Below are 26,481 nucleotides of genomic sequence, written 5' to 3'. Positions count from 1 at the left end.
ATTTTTTCCTCTAGATTCAAAACCAGGTTAATTTCTACCCACATTTTGTCACACTTTATAGTTCTGATATTTAAAACATTACATGTTGGAGTACCTGTTCTTTTATTATTAATGCTTGCTTCCCTATTTTTTTAAGAAAAAATTCCAATTATACTTGAAGCTTATAAAAAGTCAATATTCAAAAATTAATTTCACAGATAACCTTTTCAACATGGCCTATTGCATAAAGTGTAATAAGAACACTGATTTTTTTTTTCCCCCCGAGATTCGACCTGTGGTTCATATTTAAAAATCAGACATTCACTTTATGGAGTTGCTCATCAAATTAAATTTTATTTGGTTATGTTAATGTTTTAGAGTGTTAAATTGTTATCAGTCAAGATGCACGTTAGTAAAACATACATCTTTTTCTCTGACAAGAAGTCTAACCATAAGTGGTTAGATTGACTGGTATTACTTTGAATTTCAGGACTCCCAGAAAAGTGTGGATTAACTGGAACTGTATAGGACTAGGATTCCTCCAGAGGAAAGCAATTTTGTATTTTTCTAATAGTTTAGAGACTATATATACTTTCTGCTTTTTTTTCCATTGTGGGAGAGAAAAAAAAGATTATTGGCTCTCAAACTCTGTCAAGTAGCTCTGGATCTTGCTAATTTGCTAAGCTTGTTGTATAGAGGTAAACAGTCTCTACTTTTTACCTTACTTGAGGGGTTTACTTGAAAGGGTGCTTTATAGTGTGACTTACCTTCTATGGTTTCAATTGGTGCCCAATAAAAAGTTATCACTCTGTATTATGATACCTCTGAAATCAGTCTTATTTATTTACCATTTGTATGCTGATGACTTTCCAAACATGATTACAAGTATCGTTTTTACAGTGTTTAAGACCCTTCAAAAAAAGTCACCTAAAATTTTTTTTAATATAAAAAAAAGGGCAGAGAAAATGCAACAGCAATCAGAGACCAGGGACGAGACAGTTATAAAAATTTAATATCACATTTAGCTTTGACATTCACATCTTATATTGTTATTTAGTTTTTCCATTGGTTCTGATTTTTACACATGTATGCCATTTCTTTCCCAACTAAATTTAAACCCTAAGGAGAGAAAGTGTCACATGCTTTTTTGTTGTCTTCTGTATCCCATCAGAGTATCTTTCTTGAACACAATAAATACTTTAGAAATGTTTTTATTAATTGACAGTGTATGAATATTTCATGCATTTTCATGAATTTAGAAAATCTTTTAAATAACTAAGGGTCTATAAACTTGCTTCCTTAAATCTCTATTTAATCTACATGTCCTCAGCCCTCAAAATGGATCCTAGTGATGATTCTTATATCTAAACAACAATGTTCATAACTTTTCACGCATCATTGTCCAGCCCTGCACATCTCCGGGGCTATTATTCTCCCTGTAGGTGCCTTTTGTAAAGCCTTTTGTTAGAGTTGTGACTTTACACTGAGTTTCTAAACTTTTTGTGGATAATCTTAATGTTCTAATTTTCTCATGAACTTATTATTTAATATGTTGACACTATTAATTACTTTGTCTTTTTATCCAGAGATCTGTTACTTTCCTTAAACTTTTAGTAGGTGAAAAACAACTCTGAGAATGCAAATATTTCTTTCCAATTTTTCCCCCTGAGTTTGTTGGCAAAGCATGTACTTCTTTCCACCTGTTTGTTTTTTTTTAAAGAGTGTATTTCCTTTATCAAGAATATTTATAAACTCCCTATCTTTTAACAAGTCAACTAAAATTTGGCCTTTTGTCAACAGACTAAAAGATCCAGAAGTCAGCAAAAGCACAAATAGAATACATTTCATGGAATAGAAAACTCTGGTTGTCATAGAATGGCCTTGACCTCAGTTATCAATCTCATGGGCACATGAAAGGTTGAGGAAAGAGTAGAGAATATCACCACTGTTTCTAATAGGATATTCCAATAGTATTTCAGCTTCAGGAATCCCGAGTGCTCCTGTTTTTTACTTCATTAGTAATTCAGTATGTCTGACTGCCTAAACAATACTTTCAGCTTGGTTTACCCATCTGACCTGGAACAAAGTGAGAGCACATTTTGCCCAGTTGAAAGGTCTCCTGCCAAGTTGGTTAGCAACAGGCTTGCCAGTCTCAGTTCAGTTAGCAAAGAATAAACACATTTCCTTGACAATTACAAGGGTACTAACTTCCTCACTCCGCAGTTTTCTACATTCGTAAACCATTTTCTGCCCTGTTATTCAACTTTTTACTTGTAAGTCTTGCCTCCTCAAGAAGATTTTCAACTTCTTGAAGTTTCTACTTTTCTTGGTGGCCGTAAAGAACAGAGTTTAATTGCAAAAGAATGGGAATCGAATTAAAATGTATTTGAAGGAAAGCAGAAACGATGCAAGTCTTACATCTTCCCTCCGTACTTTGATTTTGTGGCTTGAAGACGTACAAATTAAGAAATCAGGGTATGGCTTCTACAAGTATTACTTTCACTGTAGTTCTCTAGAATTTGGTCACTTGGGAATGGCTACTTGTAACAGTGCAATACACGTGACATGAGGGTTCTGCGAGAAATACAGGCGCTCTGCCGTGCCTGTGACAAGATGCCTTGAGAATGACGCTCAGAAACTGCCCGTCGGAGCCAGTGGCGTCCGCTGAGCCCGGCGCGCACCTGCACCTGCTGACGGGGCAGCGCCAGACGGAGCGAGAACGTCCCTTAGTCCTACCCTCTGCGCTCTGGGACACGAGGGCCTGGGCGTCGCCACCCACAGCAGCCAGAGTAGAGGAAGCCACCTAATGCCGGACTTAGGTCATGTGTGTCCCGGGCGCCCTGCCTCCGCGGATACCTCCGTAACTTCAAGCAGCCCAGCCCCACTTCGCTTAAAAGTGTATTTACGGTTGTCAAGGCGCACACCGAAAAGCTCGCTCCGCTCGCCCAGAGCGCGCGAGGCCTCCTAGCCTGGAAACAAGCCCCTCCCAGCGCAGCTGTCGCCGCCGCCCGCGGGCTCCTTTCACTTTCTCACGGCCAAGTCCCCCAGAGGGGCGCCGCTGCCGCCACCGCCGCTGCGCCCGCCCGACGACTCCGCCTGCACCGCCTTGCTACCAGCCCCGCCCGGACCCGCCCATCCCAACAGTTTCTGTTTGCGATTGGCACGCGCGAGCGGCAGCTTCAGTTCGCCTTTCCCATTGGCTGGGCCCTCTTGTCAGTCCGACGATTGCCCGCCACTGCCTCCGCCCTCCTGAAAAGCCGCCCTCCTATTGGAGGAGACTGCGTGCTGGAGGCGGGCGGGGAACCCGGTCCGGCCGCTTTCGGTCAATCGCAGCAGCCCAGCGCCGGGAGGGAGGGAGGCGCGCGGGTGGTGGGGGGGAACATCTGGCCGGCGCCGCCGCGTGCGTGCGTGGTGCGTCCCCCGCCCCTCCCCCTTGCCCCCCCCCCCCCCGCCCGCCCGCCCCCCGGCCCGGGCTCCGCGCTCGCTCCTCGCTCGCTCGCTCCCTCGCTGTGTCTGGCAGGCTGCGGCCGCCGCTGGGCTGCTGCCATGGGGAGCCGTTGAGAGTGGGGCCTCTTCGCTCCGCCGCGCTCCTCCGGCTGCCAGAGGGGGTGGGCGGGAGGGAGGGAGGGGGCAGGGGGAGCGGGCGACGGAGCCGGGATTGGGGGGCGGGGGGGCCGGGAGGGAGGGAGGGGGGGCCCGCGGAGGAGGAAGCCCACCAAGTCCGGCAGCGGCGGCAGCGGCGGCCGGGAGGCGGAGGACACGGCGGCGGCGGGGACGCGGTGACTTAGGGCCGCTCCGTGTGAGTCCCGGCGCCGGCCCCCGGCCCCGACCCGGCGCCCCCTCCGCGCCCGGGGCCCTGGCGGGCGGGGCGCCGGCTGTGCGGCCCCGGCCGGCGGGGCAATGCGAGCAGGGGGGCGGGCGACCGGGCCCAGCGAGTGGAGTTAGTTTGTGCGGGTGGAGCTAGGGGTGGCGGGGGTCACCGCCGCAGCAGGGGCCGGGTGCGGGGCCGGGCCGCCGCAGCTGCGGGTCGGGCGGGGTGCGGCCGGTGCAGCTGCGGCGCGGGGCGCGCTCCGGCCGGTGCAGCTGCGGCGGCGCCTCTCGGGGGCGGGGGGCGCGGGGCGGGGGCTTGGGAGCGGTGCAGCTGCACGGCGCCGGGACGGCCGCGGCTCCGGGGACCCTTGCAGCTGCGGCGGCGCCCGCGGGGAGGCCCCTCCCGGGCTGGGGCAGTTGCCGGGGGCTCTCGCCGTGGCGGCGGGGAAGCGGTAGCAGCCACCCTCCCCCGGCTTCTTACGACTTTTCTTTTGTTGTTGCCGTGACCCGGGTCTGTTTTCTCGTCTGTTGTTTAAGGTGTTTTCCTGCTGCACCGGCTCTACGCCCTCCACCTCCTTCCCTGTGGTTTAACCTTCCTCTTTCCCCTAGTGTTTTATGCACAGCCAACTACGTAAAAATTTGCATTGCTTCCCACCCCCACCCCCGCCGCCTCCCCGCTCCGCACCCCTGCCCCCACCTCCTTGAAAAACAAAACCCGGCCTCACAAAACCCTCTACGGACCCGCGGCTGCGAGGCGCAAAGAGGTTGATTTGTGGAGTGGGAGTCGCTGGCCCATTGCGGTGCTCGGGACTCATTAAACTGTCACTCGCCCCCCCACCCCCACCCCACTGGGTAAATGGGGTGATTAATGTCTGATATATGGGAATGAGGCGAGGGCATTTGTGCAGAATAGGTGGTGTGGCTGAGGAATTTTATCTCCAAAGAGTGCCTCCTGAAATAAGCATTCATAATTATGTCATTCATCGCGAAGTTAGAGAAAGTTGGGTTTGTGACTTTGGGAAAGCAAGAAGCACGGTAGAGAGAAACTTGGCCTTTGTTACTCTTTAACTCTTGGCCATGGTTTTTCTAATGAGAACAGAGTGGTTATCACTAGGACTGTGACACTTGGCGCCTCAGGCCCCAGAGCCTTTTCTGTTCCTCACCCCCACAGGAGCCTGTGCAGACGTATTTGACATTCACAGATGTCGCAGCCCCTTTCAGGGCACCGGTCGGGCCAGCCCGGGTTGCTTTACAATTTCATCAGCCATTCGAAAAGACCCGCACATGTAGCTTAAAAAGTTCTAACTTGCTAGACCTAGGTTCCCCCACCCCTTTCCCCTTTCTCCCTGAAAGGTTTTCTTGTGATCATGAACATTACAGAGTGACCCAAAAAAAGATTGTTATGGGACACAGATCAAGGGGAAGACAAAGTTCTGCTCTTTCTGAGGTGAAAGTCGGATCAGATACCCAGATGCAGCAATCATTTCAGGTGGCTGTAGCAGGTTGTCAGTTTATTAATTTGTCTCATTGAAGTACTTTCCAGGATTTCAGAAAGTGCAGTTTCAGCTTGTTGATACTGAGAGTTGAAATTTGCATTAACTGGCAGTGTGAGAAATTTTACTGAGAAGGTAGTTTTAGATAAGTAGTTATGTAAGGGTGAAATAACGAGAACCAGGTTGAAGTCATAGTTCTGAATAGTCTTCCAACATCCTGAGACATGTATACCATTCTCTCCGCAGAGAAAAAGAAATTAAAGTGCCGTAATAATGTTGAAATGGGACTGGAGATGTCAAATGGGTTGGTTTAAAAATATCCCTAAGCTGCCTTTGAAACTAAATGTTGGAGTTGAATAAAAGTGAATCTGGATTTCCTGAATAGCACCGTGGCAAGAGTGTGCTGTCAGTATGTAAGCCAGTCCACCAACTTAAGACAGAAGTGTTGCTATTCCATAAATACAGTAGAACTCCATATGCTGAGTTTTTCAATTTCTTCTGTTAGAAAGTTTGGGGGGAAAAAAGGGAGACTTTGAAGTATTTTGTTTATACTAACAGAAGAGAAAAGTTCTCCTAAGAAAAAGCTGGTGGCAGGAGTGTAGAGGAGTAGCATATGGCATTAAAAGGAGCACAGCTGGAGGTAGCATTTCCATCTGAACATGATGTCAGAGCAGCTGACAGCCTGCCATCCCTCAGCCTTTTATTCTAACACACAGACAGGGAGTTAGTGTGTGCGGATCTGTGGTGGAGAAGGTATCTCATTCCTCTCTAACATCATCTCCACTTTGCATCTGTCTCTCTTAGTCTGCTTTTTTTCCACCGATGTAACAGACCTGGAGCCAGCGAGACTCAGAGGAAAAGACTTAATCAGGTTTATGTGTCCTAAAGGTAGGAGTAGCAAGAGATTAGATTGAGCATATTTCTGTTTTGGTGTTTTGTTTATTTAATTTAAAAAAAAATCACATTACTTTTCTAATCCAGTTTAGGGGTAAAATGTGGAATTGAGGATAAAATGAACATCTTATTGGCATTGAAAGTCTTGGGCTTGTTTAGTTTTAATTTTTATCCCTTTTTGTTTGAGCGGTAAAGAACTTTACAGAATATTTCAAGTTTTGAGATGTTAAGAAAGGCTTTGAAATACTTCTTTTTGAGATCACTTCGGATTAAAATGCTTTTTTGTTGTTGTTCACTGCTATTTAGATTCCTTTTGCTTTTGGAGTGGTGGGGGGGAGAAACAGTAAACTGTTTGGAATCCAGCATTCAAACTTATATGAGAAGATTATTCTAGTTAAGAAGCTAGATTGTTGTGTAATTAATTCCACTGTGAAACTTTATTCTCCAAAACATTCAGCAGCACTACTTACTGAAACATACAGCTGTAGTGCTTTTGAAACCGAAGGGTTTTTTTAAAAGAAAAGGAAAAAAAAAAAAACTTTTGTCCCCAGGAGAATAGTTTGACTGGTTTCCTCATTTCTCTCTCAAATATATACTTAAGAGATCTTTTATTTCAGCATAACGATAATTATTTGCAGGAGTTTTTGTGTTAGCGACTAATTTAGAACTTGTAGATTTGAGCTGCCTGAATTGGCCAGACAGCTGTAATCGCACTCCTCTATTCTTAATCTCTTTATCTGGGCAGCAGCTGCCATATGGCCACAGTCAGCTGGATCAGATGTTTATAAGCTTCCTTCTTCGTCCCTCTCTGTCCTCTCAGCCTCCTAATTTGATCACGGCTACCTTGTGAGCTGCCCTCCAATCTTTATTTTTAGCCCTCTCAAGGATTAGGATTGATGTTAGCTGTGGGGCACTTAAAGTGATTGTATTGTAAATCTTGGTTTATTCTAGCAGTGGCATCTTGCAGAATGTATTGGGTTAGGCTGAAAGTTTTAGTTCATCTTGGGCAAAGTGTAGAAGCAGCAGGGAAGTAATTTTTAAATATTAAATTAATATGTATCCGTTCCCCAAATGCATTTTTTGAGCTGGGTGATGTGGAACCTTGCTTCTAGTCATAGGAAAGGGGAAGTCGGGCTTTCTTTATTTTTAAGGAGTTGAATTTTGCAGTTGAATTTTGACCCTTTGTACATCTGCGTCTCCCCTCCTCCATTTTACCCTTTTCACCAGAAAATAAGGGCAACAACGCACATTTGAAAGAATAAAGGCTATTGGGAAAACAGAATATATCAAGTTATGTTGAAACAAAGTATTTTCGGTTGACTGAGGTATGGCAGAGTAAAAAAAAAAAAAATAGTTTCTCTTTTACTAGCAAGGCTTTTTTTGGTATGTCGAACCTGTACAGCTTTTGAGTTTCATTTAAATGTAATACGCCTTTATTTAAAAGTTTGTATTAATTTTAATATAGAACTCATTTTGCTATGCAACAGATCAAAGTTTAGATGAGAATTTTCAGAGTTAAATAAAGCCCTTCTGGTTTTTAATATTCTAAGTGTACAGATTTTACAAAGAAATACAACCATTTCTTTTCTCAATTCATAAAAAAAAATTTGGATTTGTTCATAGTAAGGATGATCTTTTCCATCTGTTCATGTAGTTCCTTCTGATCTCGTACATGTGTGCTATACCTGCAAATCTTAAGGCATTAACATCTGTTTTTATACACAGGGCTTTTGTTGTTTTAACACTCTGACTTTAAAAGTAAGTTGTTTGCTGATTTCTGGACTAATTATGCGGTTTGATTTTTTTTTTTCCCTTGATTCAGCCAAATGTGTGTGTTTAAATCGCGCTTTCTAAGTGCAGTCAGGTATCAAAAGTAATACAAAAGGATGGTTGAACAAGTTTTCTGAATCTTCCAGAATGTGTTTGCGACTTTTCTTTGTTCATTATTTGAGTTGTTCCCTTTGAAAATAAAGCTATTTTGTAGGTTTTGTAGGACATAATTTGATGATTAGAGTTAGTTAAATTTCTTCTGAAAGAGACCTAAATTCTTACTCTCAGTAAGAGACTGTATTGAAATGAAGACTTTTAAAACTTGACTAAAAGTTCAAGACACATCAGAGACTGTTTGGCTGGAGTAAAAAGTTTCGAAAGCGTACATTTTTCTTCTCACACTTGGTTTTGTGTGTGTGAGTGTGTGATTTGGTAGTGCTTGGGTCATAAGCCTGATTAAAATTCAGGGACATGTACCTCCGAGGCCCAAGCTGATTTTTTTTTTTTTAAGTGGGGACTAGAGCATTGAAAAGTTGTTCCTAACCAGACTCTCATGAGAAATTTCTCTCTTCCCAGGTTATGAAGACAGTATGGAGTTTCCAGACCATAGTAGACATTTGCTGCAGTGTCTGAGCGAGCAGAGACATCAGGGTTTTCTTTGTGACTGCACTGTTCTGGTGGGAGATGCCCAGTTCCGAGCGCACCGAGCTGTACTGGCTTCATGCAGCATGTATTTCCACCTCTTTTACAAGGACCAGCTGGACAAAAGAGACATTGTTCATCTGAACAGCGACATTGTTACAGCCCCAGCCTTCGCTCTCCTGCTTGAATTCATGTATGAAGGGAAACTCCAGTTCAAAGACTTGCCCATTGAAGACGTGCTAGCAGCTGCCAGTTATCTCCACATGTATGACATTGTCAAAGTCTGCAAAAAGAAGCTGAAAGAGAAAGCCACCACGGAGGCAGACAGCACCAAAAAGGAAGAAGATGCTTCAAGTTGTTCGGACAAAGTCGAGAGCCTCTCGGATGGCAGCAGCCACATGGCAGGCGATTTGCCCAGTGATGAAGATGAAGGGGAAGATGAAAAACTGAACATCTTGCCCAGCAAAAGGGACTTGGCGGCCGAGCCTGGGAACATGTGGATGCGATTGCCCTCGGACTCAGCAGGCATCCCCCAGGCTGGCGGAGAGGCAGAGCCACACGCCACAGCAGCTGGAAAAACAGTAGCCAGCCCCTGCAGCTCAACAGAGTCTTTGTCCCAGAGGTCTGTCACCTCCGTGAGGGATTCGGCAGATGTTGACTGTGTGCTGGACCTGTCTGTCAAGTCCAGCCTTTCAGGAGTTGAAAATCTGAACAGCTCTTATTTCTCTTCACAGGACGTGCTGAGAAGCAACCTGGTGCAGGTGAAGGTGGAGAAAGAGGCTTCCTGTGATGAGAGTGATGTTGGCACTAATGACTATGACATGGAACATAGCACTGTGAAAGAGAGTGTGAGCACTAATAACAGGGTACAGTATGAGCCGGCCCATCTGGCTCCTCTGAGGGAGGACTCGGTCCTGAGGGAGCTGGAGCGGGAGGACAAAGCCAGCGACGACGAGATGATGACCCCCGAGAGCGAGCGGGTCCAGGTGGAGGGCGGCATGGAGAGCAGCCTGCTGCCCTACGTCTCCAACATCCTGAGCCCGGCCGGCCAGATCTTCATGTGCCCCCTGTGCAACAAGGTCTTCCCCAGCCCGCACATCCTGCAGATCCACCTGAGCACGCACTTCCGCGAGCAGGACGGCCTGCGCAGCAAGCCGGCCGCCGACGTCAACGTGCCCACCTGCTCGCTGTGCGGGAAGACGTTCTCCTGCATGTACACCCTGAAGCGCCACGAGAGGACTCACTCGGGCGAGAAGCCCTACACGTGCACGCAGTGCGGCAAGAGCTTCCAGTACTCGCACAACCTGAGCCGCCACGCCGTGGTGCACACGCGCGAGAAGCCGCACGCCTGCAAGTGGTGCGAGCGCAGGTTCACGCAGTCCGGGGACCTGTACCGGCACATCCGCAAGTTCCACTGTGAGTTGGTGAACTCCTTGTCGGTCAAAAGCGAGGCGCTGAGCCTGCCCGCGGTCAGAGACTGGACCTTAGAAGATAGCTCTCAAGAACTCTGGAAATAATTTTATATATATATATATAAATAATATATATATACCTATATATAAATAGATCTCTATATAGTTGTGGTACGGTCTAAAAGCAGTCTCGTTTCCTGGAACTGAAAGGTTGGGATATTAACTTGTTTTTGCACTTTAGAATAGCATGAGAATCTCACTAATTTAGCATCCTGATTAAAGAAACTTTAGAGCAAGTCGGAGAATAGAGAGGTGTTTTTTTCTTCCTTTCTTTCCAGGGGGTAGGGGAAGTAAGCCAATAAGAACCTTTGAAACAAATCGTCCTATCACAAAATGCTTTCATAGGGTCTGTTTTGTCAGCACTGCGGTGTCTTTTGAGCTCTCTCCTTTTTCCCACTTTTTCTTTTTTTTAAAGTAGAAATTCCCTCCAGTTTTATTAGCCTCTTTATATGTCTCAAATTGCATGAATCTTTTCTGGCTGTTGGAAACCTGAATGCTTTTAGACCCAAATGGAAAATTTCTGAAATGCTGGATTATCTATTTTTAAACAAGCAGTTGACTTAAAACTTTCTGTGGCAACTTCTGGTTTTCTGACGGTTCCCAATGAGAGAAATTCTGAAAGTACACTGGGATCACTGGGACGCTGTCTTTGTGAAGGTTTGCTTGGGATGAAAAAGGATATTGCAGCTTCAGCAGTGTTGAACTGTGTGTTGAAAAATGTGAATTACTGTTATTGTATACTGTAATTGATTACATGGGCTGGGGGGGGGTGTCAAAGGACTTGACAGGTTGTGTTGATGCTCTTAGTTGAGTCTTGAAAAGTAAATATTAACGCTACAGAAATGCATGAGTTTCAATATATTTTTTGTCTTTGTTTGCATTGTATAACTTTAATGAGTGAGTTTAAAATTATTTAATTTCCTTAGAGAAATAGCACCATTTGGAAAAAAAAAAAAAAACCCTGGTGTTATGAAGAACGTTAATGCACTGTTTTTATTTTTATTTTATATAATTTAAATTGACTTTCCCACTGTCTTTAAGTTGAAACTGTTAAGCTGAATAAAAACTTAAGCTGCAAATTGATAACTTCGCTACATAACAAGGAAAATATAAATGTTTACAAATGGCTTAAAGATCTGCATGTGCAGTGTGCATTTATAACAAAACTTCTAATTGCACAAACCCAGGCCAGCTCCAAGTTTAGACGTACACATTTACCCAGTTGAGCGTTTTAGAGTAACTACTGCACAAATTGACAATAGGTCATTCTCTTTTTTTCTTCCCCTTTTCTTTTTCTCTCCTTCCTTTCCCCTCCCTTCCTCCCTCCATCCCTTACCCCGTCCCCCCCACACCCCCAACTCATGAAAAGATTCTATGGACTGAAAAAGCCCCAGGCTGAATGGACTGGACTGCCTTGATTGACACGGGGAAGGGGGTTAGTAGACTATGTGTATCGCGGCAGCAGAGGCTGCAGCCCAACGTGTGGTTTTAATGACCAGCACACAGGGCAGAAGCATTTTGCACAGTGTTTGTTTTCCTGTCTTGCACTTACAAATAAGGTCTATGGGAGTAGCATGGAAAACGTTTGCTGTTTTTCCCTTTTTTTTTTTTTTTAAATTGCTTTTGTTTAAAATTTGATCGCCTTAACTACTGTAAACATAGCCTATTTTTGTGCTTAAGATACTGAATGGAAAACTCCATTGTGTGTTGCTGGACTGTTTTGGAAATATTTGGTCAAATGTGTGTTAATTTGGCTGTAATGGCATTTAAAGCAAACAAACAAACAAAAAAAGCTGTGAAAATGGCCTTGGAGCATTATCTTTAGTTACTTGAAGAGTTTCTAGTTTTTTTAAAGTACAGTTTATGTTAAGATAATTTTTATTAATTTAGAGAAGACAATCAATGTCTGTGAGAAAACGGACTTTCTTTTGGATTTCTTTTTGTGGTCATTGTGAGTGATTGCTTTTTCCTTTTATTAGTTTCACATTCTTCCTTTGTTCTAAAACTTAGACTGACATCTAGCTTTGACAATCATAGTATGTTTTATTTTCCTGAGGGGGGAATAACTTATAATGCTGTTTAGTTTTGTACTATTGGTGTGTTGGTGAATTTTTAAACTGTGTGCTAACTGCAATAAATTATATGAACTGAGAATTTTTGTGTGTTTTCAAAATTGTGATTATGTACTATATAGATCCTAAATATGTATCATACATGGCATCTTTTATTTTTAGTATTCAGAGTTTATGAATTATTAGATTACTTTAAATCACTCAGAAGTGTTCAAACATTTTGCTTCTAGTCATTTAAGAAAATACTAAATGCACATTTAAAAAAATGTGACCCATTTTCTACAACCTGAATCAGGAACGTGAAGATGGCAGCATAGATTTTTCATAATACACTGTACAACTACTAATCCATATACCATAAGTCACATTTTCATGGGTAATCTTAAGTTGATTGGTCAAATCTATTTTTCTGTGTTCTGGCTTAAGTGGAAAATTGTAGGAGACCGGATGTCTTAATTTGGAAAACTGCTTGGCTAATGACTGGAATTTTAGGCAATTGAATTAGCAGGCATTTGATTGTTCAAGAATAGCTGTATACATCCTCTTTGTTGCTGGGAGAAGTCAAAAGTTCTCAGGTTTTAATTCTTAAGTTTTAACTTTAAAATGTGATTAAGTACATGCAACCATTTAAAAAACTGTTCCCTAATTTTTGTGATCGTCCCAACTTCTTATTTGCCTGATGGGTCTTGTCAGGGTGAGAAACATTTGCTGGCTGACCTAAAGAATTGACAGAACACTAACTCATACATGCTGAGGGTCCAGTTGTCTTTAAGTGTGAGCAAGGCTGGCACCAACCTGAGAGTTTTTACAAATTCTGGAATCTATAATTGTCCATACTCTTCCAGGATTTACATAATTTATAATTGTCCATAACACTATCCTTAAAGGTACCTATGAAAATACAGTTTTACATGATTATTCTCAAATACATTTATATTAAATGACCTATAGTAAGGTTAATATTCCTAATTTCAATAGAAATTATATATAAGGTCTGGAGCTTGAAAGTGTACCATATTTAAGTTCCCTGTTGCCTTTGGATGGGAATCCCAAAAGATTATAAAGCACCATCAGTAATTTACTACTTGGGATCTTACCTTTCCCTTTTTTTTTGGTTGACACAGGATTTCAGTTACATGAAACTCACTTGGTTTTAACCAACCATTGTTTGACATGAAAGGAGAATGCACATTTGAGTTCCACAAAATAATTTCTTGGGCAGTTAGTTACAGGGTGGGAGGGTGAGTAGCACTTGTGTCTTCAGTTCCTATGCTATCTGGTCAGAGTGTCTCGAAGCTTTTAGATGTTGAGAGTTACAATTTAGTTCCACAGACTAGCATCTAATTTTAAATGAGCATTATTTTAAACTTAGCTGGATGCACTTAACAAAAAGAGTGTTTTGACATGAAATTTGGAAGAAATAGCTCCTTAAAACACTTCTTGCAAAACTGGAACAAATTACACAAATCACCATGTTTGATAAGTGAAGGAATCAGTTGTTCATTCACTACATTTTTAAAAATGGAAATTAATTTGTCACATAATCACGTTGGAAACCATTCAAATTGATCTCACCTTTGACATTGGGCTGATATATAAGTATACTTTAAATATGGGGTTTCATTTACTTTTGAAAACATCTGTTTCTTTCAGATAATTATGCCCTAGATTAATGTGGGCCCAGCTTTGTGTGTAAGGTGTACCCTAGGGAATATCCAAGAGCTATCCAATATTAAGGATACTGGTTTTGGATTTCCTTTCTAGTTAATTATGCTATGAGATTAATAGGTGAATCAAGTAGAGGGTTTTTTTTTTTTTTTTTTTCCAATAGACATGATCTACAAACAAGTTATTGGGAGATTAGGAAAAGGTGAACATTTTATTAAAATTATATAATAGCTCACATTAAAATGGCTGAAATACTCATTTTTTTCCAGGTAAAACAAAAATTTTGAACTGTTATCAAAGAAAACTATTGGTTTTCTTAACCTAAGAAGTAACACAACTTAAAGAATCTTGAATCTCCCAAGTTTGATCAATAGAACACAAAACATAAAAACTTGACTTTAAAAGTCCTATTGTACCGGATAAGGATTTTTGAAAAGAATCTTACCATCTCAAAATTTATTGTATGACTACATTTTATTCTTATAAAAGCTTAAAACATTCTTTCACTTCTAATATGAGGGAAACTCACATACATCTGGATAGGAAACTCAAATTTTAGTTTTCATTTGTAGATGTTGATCTAAATTCTCATTGTAATTATTTCAATGTTTGAAACTTCCTAATAAAGTACAGTGATAGAGGAAGTGTGAATTTTGAAATCCTGGACTGGAAAATCGATCCTTTTCTTTAATGTCATTTGACATGAAAACACTAGAAATAATACCATTTTTATTTTAAAAAGAAAGCAATTATTTTTTAAAAGCAAATAAGTTTTAGGAGTTTCATTCTGGCTAGTAGTCCAAATTTATTACACTGATAGGATTTTGTCCCTTATGTTAAAAATGTCCTACTCGGACCTGCCGAAACATGGCAAAATATCTTTGTAGGTGATCCTTTGGTCCAAAATGTAGAACCACTTATCTTTTGACTTTGTCAATGTAGTTAGGTAGACAGAAACATAGTATATTTCTAGCCTTCCCAACTCCTTAGATTTTTTTTAATATAAAAAGAGGGCTAAAGCAATCAGATCATACGGATGACACTGGAGGTTTTTAGAAATATTAGTTTATTTACAGAGACATTTTAGAAGTGAAACTTTTAACATTTTGCAAACTGGTTAAAAATCTTAGTGTTTGTAATTCCTTGTGAAAGAAACTGAACTCCATATATAAAACATTGTAACAAGGAACGGTGAGGTCATAGAAATGAAACTTGAAAAGTTGCTCTTTTAAGCCCAATTAAAAGTGTCTGCTTACACTAAATAATTTGTTGATTTAATTGTCTAGATAATTCAGGCTCATAGAATCCTAAATATTCAAGCACTTGAAAGAAATCTGATTTTTTTTTAGAGAAATAAACTACCTAGTTGACTTTCCTGGTTCTATTTGAACATTTACTAACTGCTAATCACGATTCCTGGGTTTATGTGAAGGGTAGTTTGCAAAATGATTCTGTCAAAACTAAAATTTTCTTGAGTTTCAGGTTCTTGTCCCTGCCCCCCACCCTTTCTAATTGTCTTCAGAAATGGGTTTGCAGTTGAGCTCACATTTTGCTATAGGAGGCAATTCTCTCTAGTTCCTTTGGCATGAGCGGAGCAAAAACCCAATTTGGCTTTAAAATGTAGCACATTAGTCAGTAACAGTTTCAGTGAGGATATTTAGAGTGGCTTTAAGAGGCCGTGTGACACAGATAGAGAGTCCATTCACGGAAGCGATTTATTTACAGTTTATTATAATCTCTGTAGTTAATCATTAAATCAAGTAGCTTTTACTCAATGTCAACATGCATGCTTAACATGACTATATAGGAATTTTTAAAAAGATATATTGGCCTAAATATTCACATTTGTAAAAAGTATATTTGTAGTTAATATGAAGTGGTACATGAAAAATGTATTTGAATATTTGTAAACTTTTTAGGCTATATTAACTCTTGTTGCTTGAATACACATCATGTAAGTACAATGATACTGAATTTGAAAGAAGAGCATAACCTTATTTATGTGTGCTGTGACAAATTAGAGCTAACTTTCTGATATGACAGAGCTTAAAAGAATAAAACTTAACCATGTAGAATTTTAAAATATAGATTACTCGAAACTATAAATAAGGACATATTCAGCTCATTAAAAAAAAAATCATACCTTGGTTCAGTGTACACTTCACCTTTGAGGGGATTACAAAACACCCTGACATTTAGTTATATATGTCTATTGCTCTGAAATCTGTGATCAAAGTAGGAGCATTTAAGCTTTTAATCTAAATCTCTTAAAAACAGAAAAATTATATGCATATTATATGTATGTACATATGTACCTTTTTTTGTGGATCATTTATTTGGAACTGTGTCGTGCAAACGAGTCTTTGGTAATACTGAAATGCCTATTGTATTTTTACTAGGCAGGCAACAAGGGTTCCTAGAGTATCTATTTGGATAAGTTTTAGAAAAGCACAATGATACAATAATAGACAATTAAAAACATTTAAGAAAACATTTATTGTTTGTGAACCATAGCCACAGAAGTTTATGCCATCTATTCATTTTTAGGGGAAAAAATCCATTTCTTCTCATTTATAGCTGTTTCTCTGTGTACTTAAAATCCTCATTGAATAGAAGAAATTTGAGCATAAAACCGTATTCCAAGAAAATAATTTATAAGGTTATTTCTGTAACTAACTGCCTTTGAGAAAGAGGGTCTCTTAAGTATGACAGGAGGGAGAAATGGTATAGGTTTATATTCAAAGATAGACATTATACACATGCCTTTATTGTAAAATTTAAGGTCTCTTTAGTATCCCCAAGATCTTGCAATTGAATAAATGAAAAAGAAACTAAAGGCTGGCAGATGGACTACCCTTTAGGTTTTTATTTTTGTTGAGATACAAACTAAAATTCATATTTTATAGTTTGCTCTGTTTTTCTCAGTGTCCTTTATTAATTATAAGAGGGCAAATTTTATGCATTGAGTAATTTTGGACACCATTGCCATGGACTTTTTTCAACCAAGTTGTTTTTATGTGTGAATTTCTACCATTTTGAAAAAATTGAAGTACATTTGAATGAAAACTACATTTGAGGTTGGCCCTGCTTACCACTCTGCACCAGCAACCCACAGACATATATCCAAGGGCAGAGCCTGCGGACCAAGGAGCTGAGGCATTTTCAGTTGCTCAGTATAATAAACCACATTGAACTCTATGAAATCCTTAGGTTATGAGAAAAAAATGAGAGGATATGTTGAGGCACAATGAAGTTTTGTTTTTCATACTAAGTGTGAAGTCTAGAAAACGTAATTTCTCACATTCTATTTATGTCATTTGACTTGAGGGATGCCTCAAAGCAGTACTAGAATCACTTATGTGCAAAAGGGGGAGGGAGGGTGGGTTTGTCATCTATTCAATTTGCTTTGTAAAGGTGCTTATCTTGCAGTAAAAATAATACTTTAGTCAAAATACAGGCGGTTTGTAGGCTTGACCAGCATGGAAGAATTTTAAATGATTGAAGTGTTTCTGTTTAAAAGTCAGTCAAACAACCCCTCGAAGTATGAGGCAATCAATCCTCATATTGTTATTCTTCTTTAATGATACATGTATAATTTTTTCTCTCTCCTAAAATAACATAACTCTTAAGTCGTATAAACAAAAACATTTCCCAGCTTACATCTGTATCCTAAATTTTAAAATTTGCATTTGGACTGGTTGCTTTTAAAATAATGAGTTAATTTGGTTATTCAAATTGCAAAAATCTAATGGCCAGAATAGCCCAATTATTCCCCATTATTTGAAGACCTGTGTTGTGTGTCTGATATTCTCCCCTTACAAATTGCTGTATCACATGTCCTTCCTAAAAATCACAGACAGTTAGAGCTGGACAGGGCAAAAGTGATTTCCAGTTTGTTTATCCTAAAAGTGGAAGAGCAGGTACCGGGTGAGGCCATAAGAGAAGGGAAGAGGGTCCAGACTACTTTGCAAACATTTCATACATTCCCCAAACCTTTAGTTATCTATCATTTTAGACATGAGGTTTGTTTTTTTTTTTTTTTTTCCTCTTTAGAGGCACATGGTGGCTGAATTCCTTGTTCGGGGCACATCTTTGATCAAGTCTGAATCTGAACTCAACATTCTGGTTATGCCCAAGTGGTAAAGTTTGTAATATGTTAATAGATATTTACCATGATTGCACTTACCATTGTCTGCTATATATATTTACAAGTTGAACCTAAGATTGGAATTATGCTATTTCTCTTCCTGACTTCGATCCTATCAACTATTAAAAAAATTATCACAGTAGAACACTCTCTCCTGAGAGTGTGGAGGAAATATTTTGGCGCCTCTACCTTGGGCTCCCCAAGAACTGAGACCCTGGCAGGATTCTTCCCACTGACACACCCCCCTTCTCTACTCCCAGTCATGAAAGGGGTTGCTTAGGTTTCCAAACATGTTACTAGTTCAACCACGACGAGGCACTGCTACTTGCAGGCTAGTAAGCGCAGGGCTGGCAGAACTGTTGCTGGATGTGCAAGAGGAAGAGAAGAAACATGGATGCATGACAGAGGGCCGCAGCCAGACAGGAACCTCAAAACTTGTTTGCTGCTGAAAGGGGAAAATTGAATAACTTTCCGCTTATCTGAAAACTGGCCTTGGTTACTTGGAATGTTTTTCACCCCTGTCTCTCAGTATCATCTGCTTTAGGGAAAGAAGGCTTAAGAGAAAGTTCGTGAAGTTCTATCAGCCCCACCCTGATTTCTCCACTTGTAAGAAAGACCAGAAAAATAATACCCTTATTGTCTCCTTCCTTAGAATAGTGTGCAAATGAATTTGCAAAAGTATTAAGCTCTCAGAAAAAAAAAAAAAGATGCTATATACATTTGCAGTGACTTCAGTATTATAATGATTATTATTTTTTATGCCAAGGTGAAGTTTCCTTATCATAAAGCCTTCTTATCAATGTGGGTTTTTTTAATGTGAATTTTTATGATTTAAGTTCATTGGGCACTAACAGTCTCAACTTTATTCTGGTTTTAAGCAGGCCCTGAGATAAGCAAGTTCTACATGATATGTGAAAGTCCAAGCACCATAGGAATGAAAAAGATCCTACAGTCTCAGGTAGGTAAGTATGCCCTAACCCTCGCAGAACTTACATCGTACTTTCGGTTCCTTTGGACCAATGTCCCAAGCCCTTTCAACTCCTATCTGATTAATCCAAAACCCTAAGCTGAAGATGTATTTTTCTCTTAAGGCTGGAGAGACCAAGACTGAAAGCTTCAGCTTATATTTAATCTTGCATCATAAAGTTAAAAAAAAACCCCAGCATGATTAATATATATAATGATAAGGAACAAGTGCAAGTCCCCAGGGAGGCACACATATTAAAATGATTTCCCCAGAGAGTTAAATGACTTACTGATCTCACCAGGAGAAGGTGGCACATGTCAGATCAGAGCTCAGAGCGTCTCAATCCCAGGCCTCACATCCCTGATGTGCTATTTTATGTGTTGCTAGAGCCACATCGTGGTACACTGCAAATCTGTGGCCAAACTGCCTCCTTGCGACTACTTCCGTTAGGAGGAAGATGCACCTGGTGAAAGTCCACGACTCGCTGGAATGCAGTGCTCTGTGCCTTATAAGGAAACTTTGAGTAAATATTGCCCAGATCAAGCTTACGATCCAACTTTTCCACGTAACAGGCTTCAAAACCCCCATTCAGAGAGTCCACTTCGCTCTTTGATGCAGTGCCACTCACAAAAGCATTCGTGCCACGGTCATCTGCTTCTCTTTTCCTTCTTGCTCTCCCAGATACAATGACACAGATCTCCCTTTTTATTTTATAATTTTTGTAGATTTTTTTTATAAGGCGATGACTTTAACAGTACGCGTTTGGTAAAAACAATCCTTTGGGTTGCACTATTGAAGAGTTTGGTTTTAAAAAAGTTAAAAAAACAACAACAAGAACCAAAAACAAACAAGCCCCCCCCCCACCTCTCTCTGCTTGGTGCCATAGACAAGAGTCCAAAGGACATTAGCTGCTCCATTGCACACATTGGAAGGGAGAGTTTGCTGTGAGCTCAGTCCTTCTAATAGACTGGCAATTTTGTAAAAGGTTTAGAGGATTTTGTTTAACCATTTCTGCATGTGTTTTTAATGAGCTTGTGACGGTCGATAACAAAGGCCAAGTTGTGTGTTCAGAGGCATTTTCAGACCCGATCCCTCCCTGCTGACCTGAGGAATGGGCACCTGTGCTCTTCGGCTGGCTCACCTATGGGAGTCAAGGTGGTGGGGCCATCTCCGGCCTGTCTTCATGCCAGGGATGAATCATGCAGTAGGCAGAGCGGAAGGAGTCTCTTTGTTGACAGCTTTCCATCTGGACTTAGGATACGGCTGATGGTTCACGTAGCGCGTGGATTAGCTGGAAGGGGCTACGAGAGTCAGCGCCTGCATAAGGGCATGGGAGTGTATAAAACATCAGCAAAAGAACAGCCCGGCAAAACTCAGAGGAGCATGTCTGTCCCTGAGTTTCAGGTCCCTGGGTTTGTGAGTGTGGATGACTGCAGCTTGGACCAGCCGGCATTTCATAGTCAATAGGGTCCTTTGGAGCCTCATTCAGATAATCCAACTGGAGCACACCTGAATAAATACATCAAGCTCAGGTGGCTGAAAGTAACCCCCTTTGAGTTTAATAATTAAAATAAGCAGAGCTATTAAGATGAATTTCAGATTGTCATGTATAAATATAAGAGGCTCCATAAAGCACAGTGTTTTGTGATTCATATAGGAATATGATGGATATATGATACGTTTTCCACAGCTATTTAAGAAAAAAAGATTATCTTAGTCATGGGGTAAAGTTATGTGATGCATTGCACCATCCAGGCTGTGTCTGGGCCAGTAGAGATTCTTTTTTTTTTTTTTTTGTCAAAGATTACTTCTTGGCAAACAAGATATGCAAACGCCAGAATACAGTAAAACCACATTTAATTGGACCTACTTGCCAACTTCTTGAACACAGCTTGGATTATTCCACTGGAGGCTGCTTCTGTTAAAAGCTGGGGGAGGAGGAAGTGGCATATTGACAAGGCTTCAGATAATTTTTTTTTTTCACTCGAAGTACAATTATGCAACGAGCCAAGTTTGGAAGTATTTTACTATGTTTAATAATTATTATTAAAGATATTGTAAAACATATGCATTTGTTAAGTGGAATGTAATGGGAGTAAAATCATGTCATAAATTTTACTTTGGATTTATTTTCCTATTTTGTTTTTTATTTGACAGCCTTCCAAATTGATTCTAGCCAAAACCATGCACTCTAATACATATCGTACTTGATATTAAAGTGAGAATATGAGTAATTTATAGAACCCGAGTGAGAACAGTTTTCTTCTCTAAGCCAACCTATATGGAACTGCCACCTCTGTTCAGGTAGCAGCTGACACACAAACCATACACAGAGAGGGGAATAATAGGGATGGAGAAATACTATAAGTTCTTCTCCCAAAAGAAGCACCAAACCCCACATTGTCCTGGGCATGTATCTATTGTTCAGTCGGAGATCAGGGCCAAGGAGACGGATAACTATTTCTGTGTGTGTGTGTGTGTGTGTGTGTGTGTGTGTGTGTAGAAGAATCAGACTCATCTCTAGAAGTGTGATTGGGGATTCTCTGACAATTCCTAATTCTACTCAGGTGAATTTTGGCTTCAGGTGATGCTAAATTACACCGTCATCCCTAACTCAGAAAGCTGAGAAAGCATGGCATCCGGTTTGTTTCACGTCTTGAGCTTAAACAAATTTTTACAGTCTCTTTTACAAGAGGGGGAAAAGTGCCCCTGGAATTGCACTTCTGAAAACCGAACAAAGGTGCCATCTCCAGTGATTGGCAAGATCCTGTGCATTTGCAGTGAACTCCACCTGCTCTGTGAAAACCCCACGGTTTTCTCACTACCCCACTCGAGCTGCTTAGCCATTGGACCCTCTCTTTCGAGTGTGCAGATGCGTCAGTCTGTCTTCTGTCTGCCCCGCAGGTTCATTGTTTTCTCTGCCGCCACAGGAAGCGACCAGGAAAGGAAGGCGGCCAGCAGGAGAGACGACTGACCTTCGCAGCCATCCTGCCTCCCCTGCACTATCCACCCGCCCGCCCGGCGGGAGCCCTAGGTGTGTTCCGAAGCTGCCCGGGGGCTTGCGGGAGCAGAGGCTGCCGTGCGCCCGCGCGGGGTGGACTGCAGCAGGCAGCCCCAGCGTCTGCAGAGGGGACGTGAGGACATCTGGCCCGTGTCCCTGCGAGCAGGCTCCGCCGCAGGCCTTTGAAAATCCTCCGCACCGGCCCCCAGCGCCTTGGAACTTTCTCCCTGGAGAATTTAGAAGAGGCGGTGCCCTTGATTTCTTGGCCATCTAGGCCTCGGGCGCGTGCAGAGCGGTCCGCGAGCAGCGCGGCGCGGAAGGCGTTCGGTTCTCAGAGCCTGGAGCCCGCGGGGGTGATGCCCTGCTGCTCTCCAGCCCTCTGCTCCCTGGCTGTGCCTCTTGAAAAACAAGTGACTGTATCTCTCTGGGCTTCTTTTTCTTCATCTTTAAAATAAACTCTTGGGCCAAATGACTCTGAGGTTCTTTCCAGCTCTGAATTCCTCGGGCATTTTTAACCTGTTTAACTGAAATGCTGATTAAACTTGGACGGATAACAAGGAAATATTTTCCAATCAGAGTAGAGACGTGACTAATTTGCCACTCAGGTTTCTGAAGCTTATGGTGGTCCAAGGAACACCCACTTAGACAAGGGAGGGCGTGGGCAAGGCTGGTAAGCACTTCCACCTGCCTTTGGATTTTTAATATCAGGTTATGTTTTCCCACGCACATGCCAGACACATGCCTCTTGTCTTTGGTCAAGCCCAGTGGTTTGGGATTAATTTCTATTTTTTTTCATAGGAGAACCCTGAGAGAGCCTAGTTAGATATCAGGCAAGAGCTTCTTTAGTTCTACACAGACCTTTGGGAAAGTGAATGGGGATGGTATCACATTCGTTGTTGACATTTGTTATTTTAACTAGCAGTGAACGAGCGTTGAGGGCTCCTGGCTAGGGCAACATTGCTGTTAGTCCTGCAGAGGTTTTGTGCTTGTTCAGCTTCTCTACAGAGTCTTGGTTGGACAGCTCCCTGCCATCTAAAAAGGCGAATTCTGGCTTCCATAGGAAGGACCCCACCACAGACCATTGCTGTGGGCATGGTTCACCAAATTTGGAGTATCCAAGGGGACTGGTGATAGGTCTACAGATCAGAGGTCATTTGAGTTAGGAAGATCATCAAAAGAGAACACACAGCACTCACAAATGGACAAATTAGGAAAGATCAAATTCTTAGTGACTGTCATAAAAATCCCATCTTTTGTCATTGACAGCTAGACCATTGACCTACTCATTCCCCTGTGTGTCTATCTTGTAATTAATCCATTCCAGTATGGAGGAAAACACTACCAGATTGTTTTGTGGGGGAGGGGGAAAAAAAAACAGTCCAAGAGAATGATGGTGAACTAATTTGTACCAGAGTCTAACTCAAATATTTTCACTTTTATTTTTTTCATCCTGAAGTCACAAAGTAAAATGGTTAAGGAATTCAAGATTAGCATGTAAGTGAGACTGAAATAGGACTGCATTCTTATATTAGTTAAAACTCTTTGGTTGCAAGGAACAGAAATCCAACTTAAGCTAGTTTAAGCCAAGCAAGAATTTCATTATAAGGCTACATGGATTCAATGAAATCCAAAAGAGGAATATGGACAGGCCTTGGGAGCAGCTAGAAGTGGGAGCTCAGAGGCTGTCAGGATTTGTTCTCCTTTTCTTGCCTCTGAACTCTTTCTGCTGATTGGCATTTTCTATTCCTCAGTCCACATGGTGGAACAAGACTGCCAACTGCTTCTGCATTTACATGTCTTCATTTTCAGACACCCAGGGAAAGGCTGACTTCTTTTGTCAGTTGCAGTTCCCAGATCCTGGGGGAGAATTCTGATTGGCTTATTTAGATTGGGCGCCCACTGCTGGACCAATGGGCTGTGCCAAGGCCACGCCCATTGCACCAATCTGCAGTCTCTGGTGGTGGCCATATGCACATGGAGAGCACAGAGTATGGGAAGGACAAGGGCATGGGGGATGGGGAGATAGTTCCCTGAAATGAGGCTGCTGCTGAACTGACAAAATTATAGGGCCCATTACATTTGTCTGAAATTAGAGGGAAACTATGAAAAAATATATTTATCTGCAAGTGAAACAATATATTCTTTCTTGTGGTCTAACATCAGTTTATGTCTAGTCCATGGTCAAGTAGTTAAAGGAAATAATCTATGCTTTTTAAAGTACTATAAAATACAAGTTAATTTTCATTTAACTTAATTCATCTAATGTCCCTCCAGTTACTTATCATTTGTAATCTTGGAGCATGTTCATACATATTTTAATGAAATCCTTACCTGACTCATTCTGGTGAGGCCACAATACTTAATTGCTGGCCTTTGTTGTTGTTTAGTCACTAAGTTGTGTCTTAGTGTTGTGTCTGACTCTTTGCTACCCCACGGACTGCAGCAGGCCAGGCTCCTCTGTTCACCACTATCTCAAGGAGTTTGCTCAAACTCATGTCCATTGAATCATTGATGCTATCTAACCATCTCATCCTCTGCTGCCTCCTTCTCCTAGCTGGCCTCACCTCTCAGCTATTTATATTTAACAGTGATCCAGGTGTTCCATGGGGGGTGGGGGGTGGGATCGGGGAACAGAGCCCAGTGGAAAGAGAAGATGCTTCTCCCTTTCTCCTTGTTCAGGATGTAGGAAAGAGGTGGTGCAACAAAGAGCTCTACAGTAGGCAAGAGTCATGTGTTCTCAGTCAGGGACACAGGAATCCATGGGTGCAGAGGGGCCAGGGGAAGTGGGGGGCAATACTGATCACCGTGAATGAGGCCCTCTGGGCCTGGGTGTTGTCTTCTAGCAAAGCTGCAGGGCTTCACCTGTCATAGTGTCACAGTTAGGAGGTCCATCTGCCTGTTGGAAGGAAAGAGTGAGCCCCAGGGAGACATGACTCCTCATCCTGAGGCAGCAGAAACATTCAGATTGTTTTAAGTGGCAGACCTAGGCTGGACATATGGCTTGTCACTTTGTCCATGGGGATTCTCCAGGCAAGAATACTGGAGTGGGTTGCCATGCCCTCCTCCAGGTGATATTCCCAACCCAAGATCAAACCCAGATCTCTCGGATTACAGGTGGATTCTTTACCATCTGAGCCACCAGGGAAGCCCTGAGTATTCAATACCTCCTCCCTAAAGATGCAAAACAATCAGAGTTTGAATTATGTCCTCTGGTTACAGTTAGGTCCTCAAAATCAAGGAGGAGAGGCATAAGGTTAATTAATTCAGGGTGTCATAGACTCGTTTGTGTGTCATATGAGCGTTTTAGGGCACCTTGGATTATGTTGTTGCTCTTTTTGCTTAAATTGTTGTGACCTGCATTGGGGGAGCTTTGGGGTTGGACAAGATATTATCTTATTTCCAGCCTTCCCTGACCTTGCCCTCCTCCCTGCCTGTGAGGGCACCTGGGAAGCCAGGATAGGAGAAGGGTTTGTACTTTGAAGGCAGGCAGAGCTGTGTTGTGGCTGTGCACTCGGGCAGGCATTCACTCACCTGGACAGAAGTTTCTGCCTCCCCCGCTTAGAAGGGCCGTGTGGACTGGTGGTATGGAACCTTTCAGGCAGCAGAGGCATTGCATCTGGCAGGACCACTTCCGTCTCAGGTGACAGGAAGTGAACTCAGACCAGCTTGACAAAAGAAGGGAATTCACTAACATTTGAGGATGTCTGGGGTGGCCTCAGGGATGACTGGGCACGAGGGCTCAGATGACAATGACATTCAGCTCTCTTTCCTTCCAACCTACTCTTGCCTTTACTTCTGTTTTTATACCTGAAAATGGGCTTTCTTCACATGGGGGGCATCGGACATGAACAAAGATGGTAGCTGGCCTTGTCACAGCTAATGACTCCAAACAGAAGAGGATGGCATCCTTTGAACATCTGTATTTAACTTTCTAGAAAAGAACTCGAAACTTACCCAGACTGTGTGCTTATCCACAAGCTAATCACCATGACCCAAGGAAGGGGGTACTATGCTTGGGTAGGCTTGGGGCTAAATAAGGGCTTTTTTTTTGCCATGCCCCACAGCTTGTGGGATCTCAGTTCCCCGACCAGGGACTGGCAGTGAAAGCCCAGAATCCAAACCACACCAAGGAACTCCCAGTGACTCTTTATAGCCACTTTATGAGCCTTAGTTTAGGCATTAATTCTTCATTCCCAGAGCTGGAAGTAGAACTGAAGAAAGTCTTGAGGGGCCCAGACGTAGGAGAGGAAGACTGTACCAGGGAGCCAAGGATAGAGATTAATTTCTATTCATGGGTCCCTGCCTAGGAAGGCTAATTTGAGTTGGGTGTGGGAGGGAAGGAAAAAGTGATACGGGACAGGGAAAATATTTATGAAGTGACAACTGTGTATGGGAGGGTACACCTGCCTTCATGGAACTTACTGGTTAACAGAACAACTAAACAAAAAATTATGGTGAAGTTATCATACATGTTATGAATAGAGGAGTATATGGTGAGTAGAAACCCACAGTAAGGTCCATCCAGCCCAGCTGACATGTCACAGAATAAGTCACGCAATAAGTGGG

General features: G+C 42.1%; 1 protein-coding gene across 5 annotated transcripts; it reads left to right on the top strand.

Annotated features, from left to right (window-relative positions):
• Positions 1-3,628: 3,628 nt before the first annotated feature.
• ZBTB18 (zinc finger and BTB domain containing 18) lies at positions 3,629-12,214 on the top strand. 5 transcript variants are annotated; one of them, XM_070768099.1, is made up of 3 exons: positions 3,648-3,778; positions 6,087-6,170; positions 8,523-12,214. In XM_070768099.1, the coding sequence occupies exons 2-3, from the start codon at positions 6,158-6,160 to the stop codon at positions 10,103-10,105; spliced, it is 1,596 nt and encodes a 531-aa protein (XP_070624200.1). In that variant the 5' UTR covers positions 3,648-3,778; positions 6,087-6,157; the 3' UTR covers positions 10,106-12,214. The 5 variants fall into 5 exon arrangements, with proteins under 5 accessions (XP_070624201.1, XP_070624200.1, XP_070624199.1 ...); XM_070768102.1 differs by lacking the exon at positions 3,648-3,778 and having other exon boundaries at positions 4,032-6,170; positions 8,523-9,210; positions 9,323-9,498; XM_070768100.1 differs by lacking the exon at positions 6,087-6,170 and having other exon boundaries at positions 3,629-3,778.
• The last annotated feature ends 14,267 nt before the right edge of the window (positions 12,215-26,481 follow it).

Source organism: Bos indicus, chromosome 16 (genome assembly GCF_029378745.1).
Source record: "Bos indicus isolate NIAB-ARS_2022 breed Sahiwal x Tharparkar chromosome 16, NIAB-ARS_B.indTharparkar_mat_pri_1.0, whole genome shotgun sequence".
Lineage (NCBI taxonomy): Eukaryota > Metazoa > Chordata > Mammalia > Artiodactyla > Bovidae > Bos > Bos indicus.
Note: the sequence above shows the minus strand (reverse complement) of the source record. Positions and strands in the feature narration are given on the sequence as shown.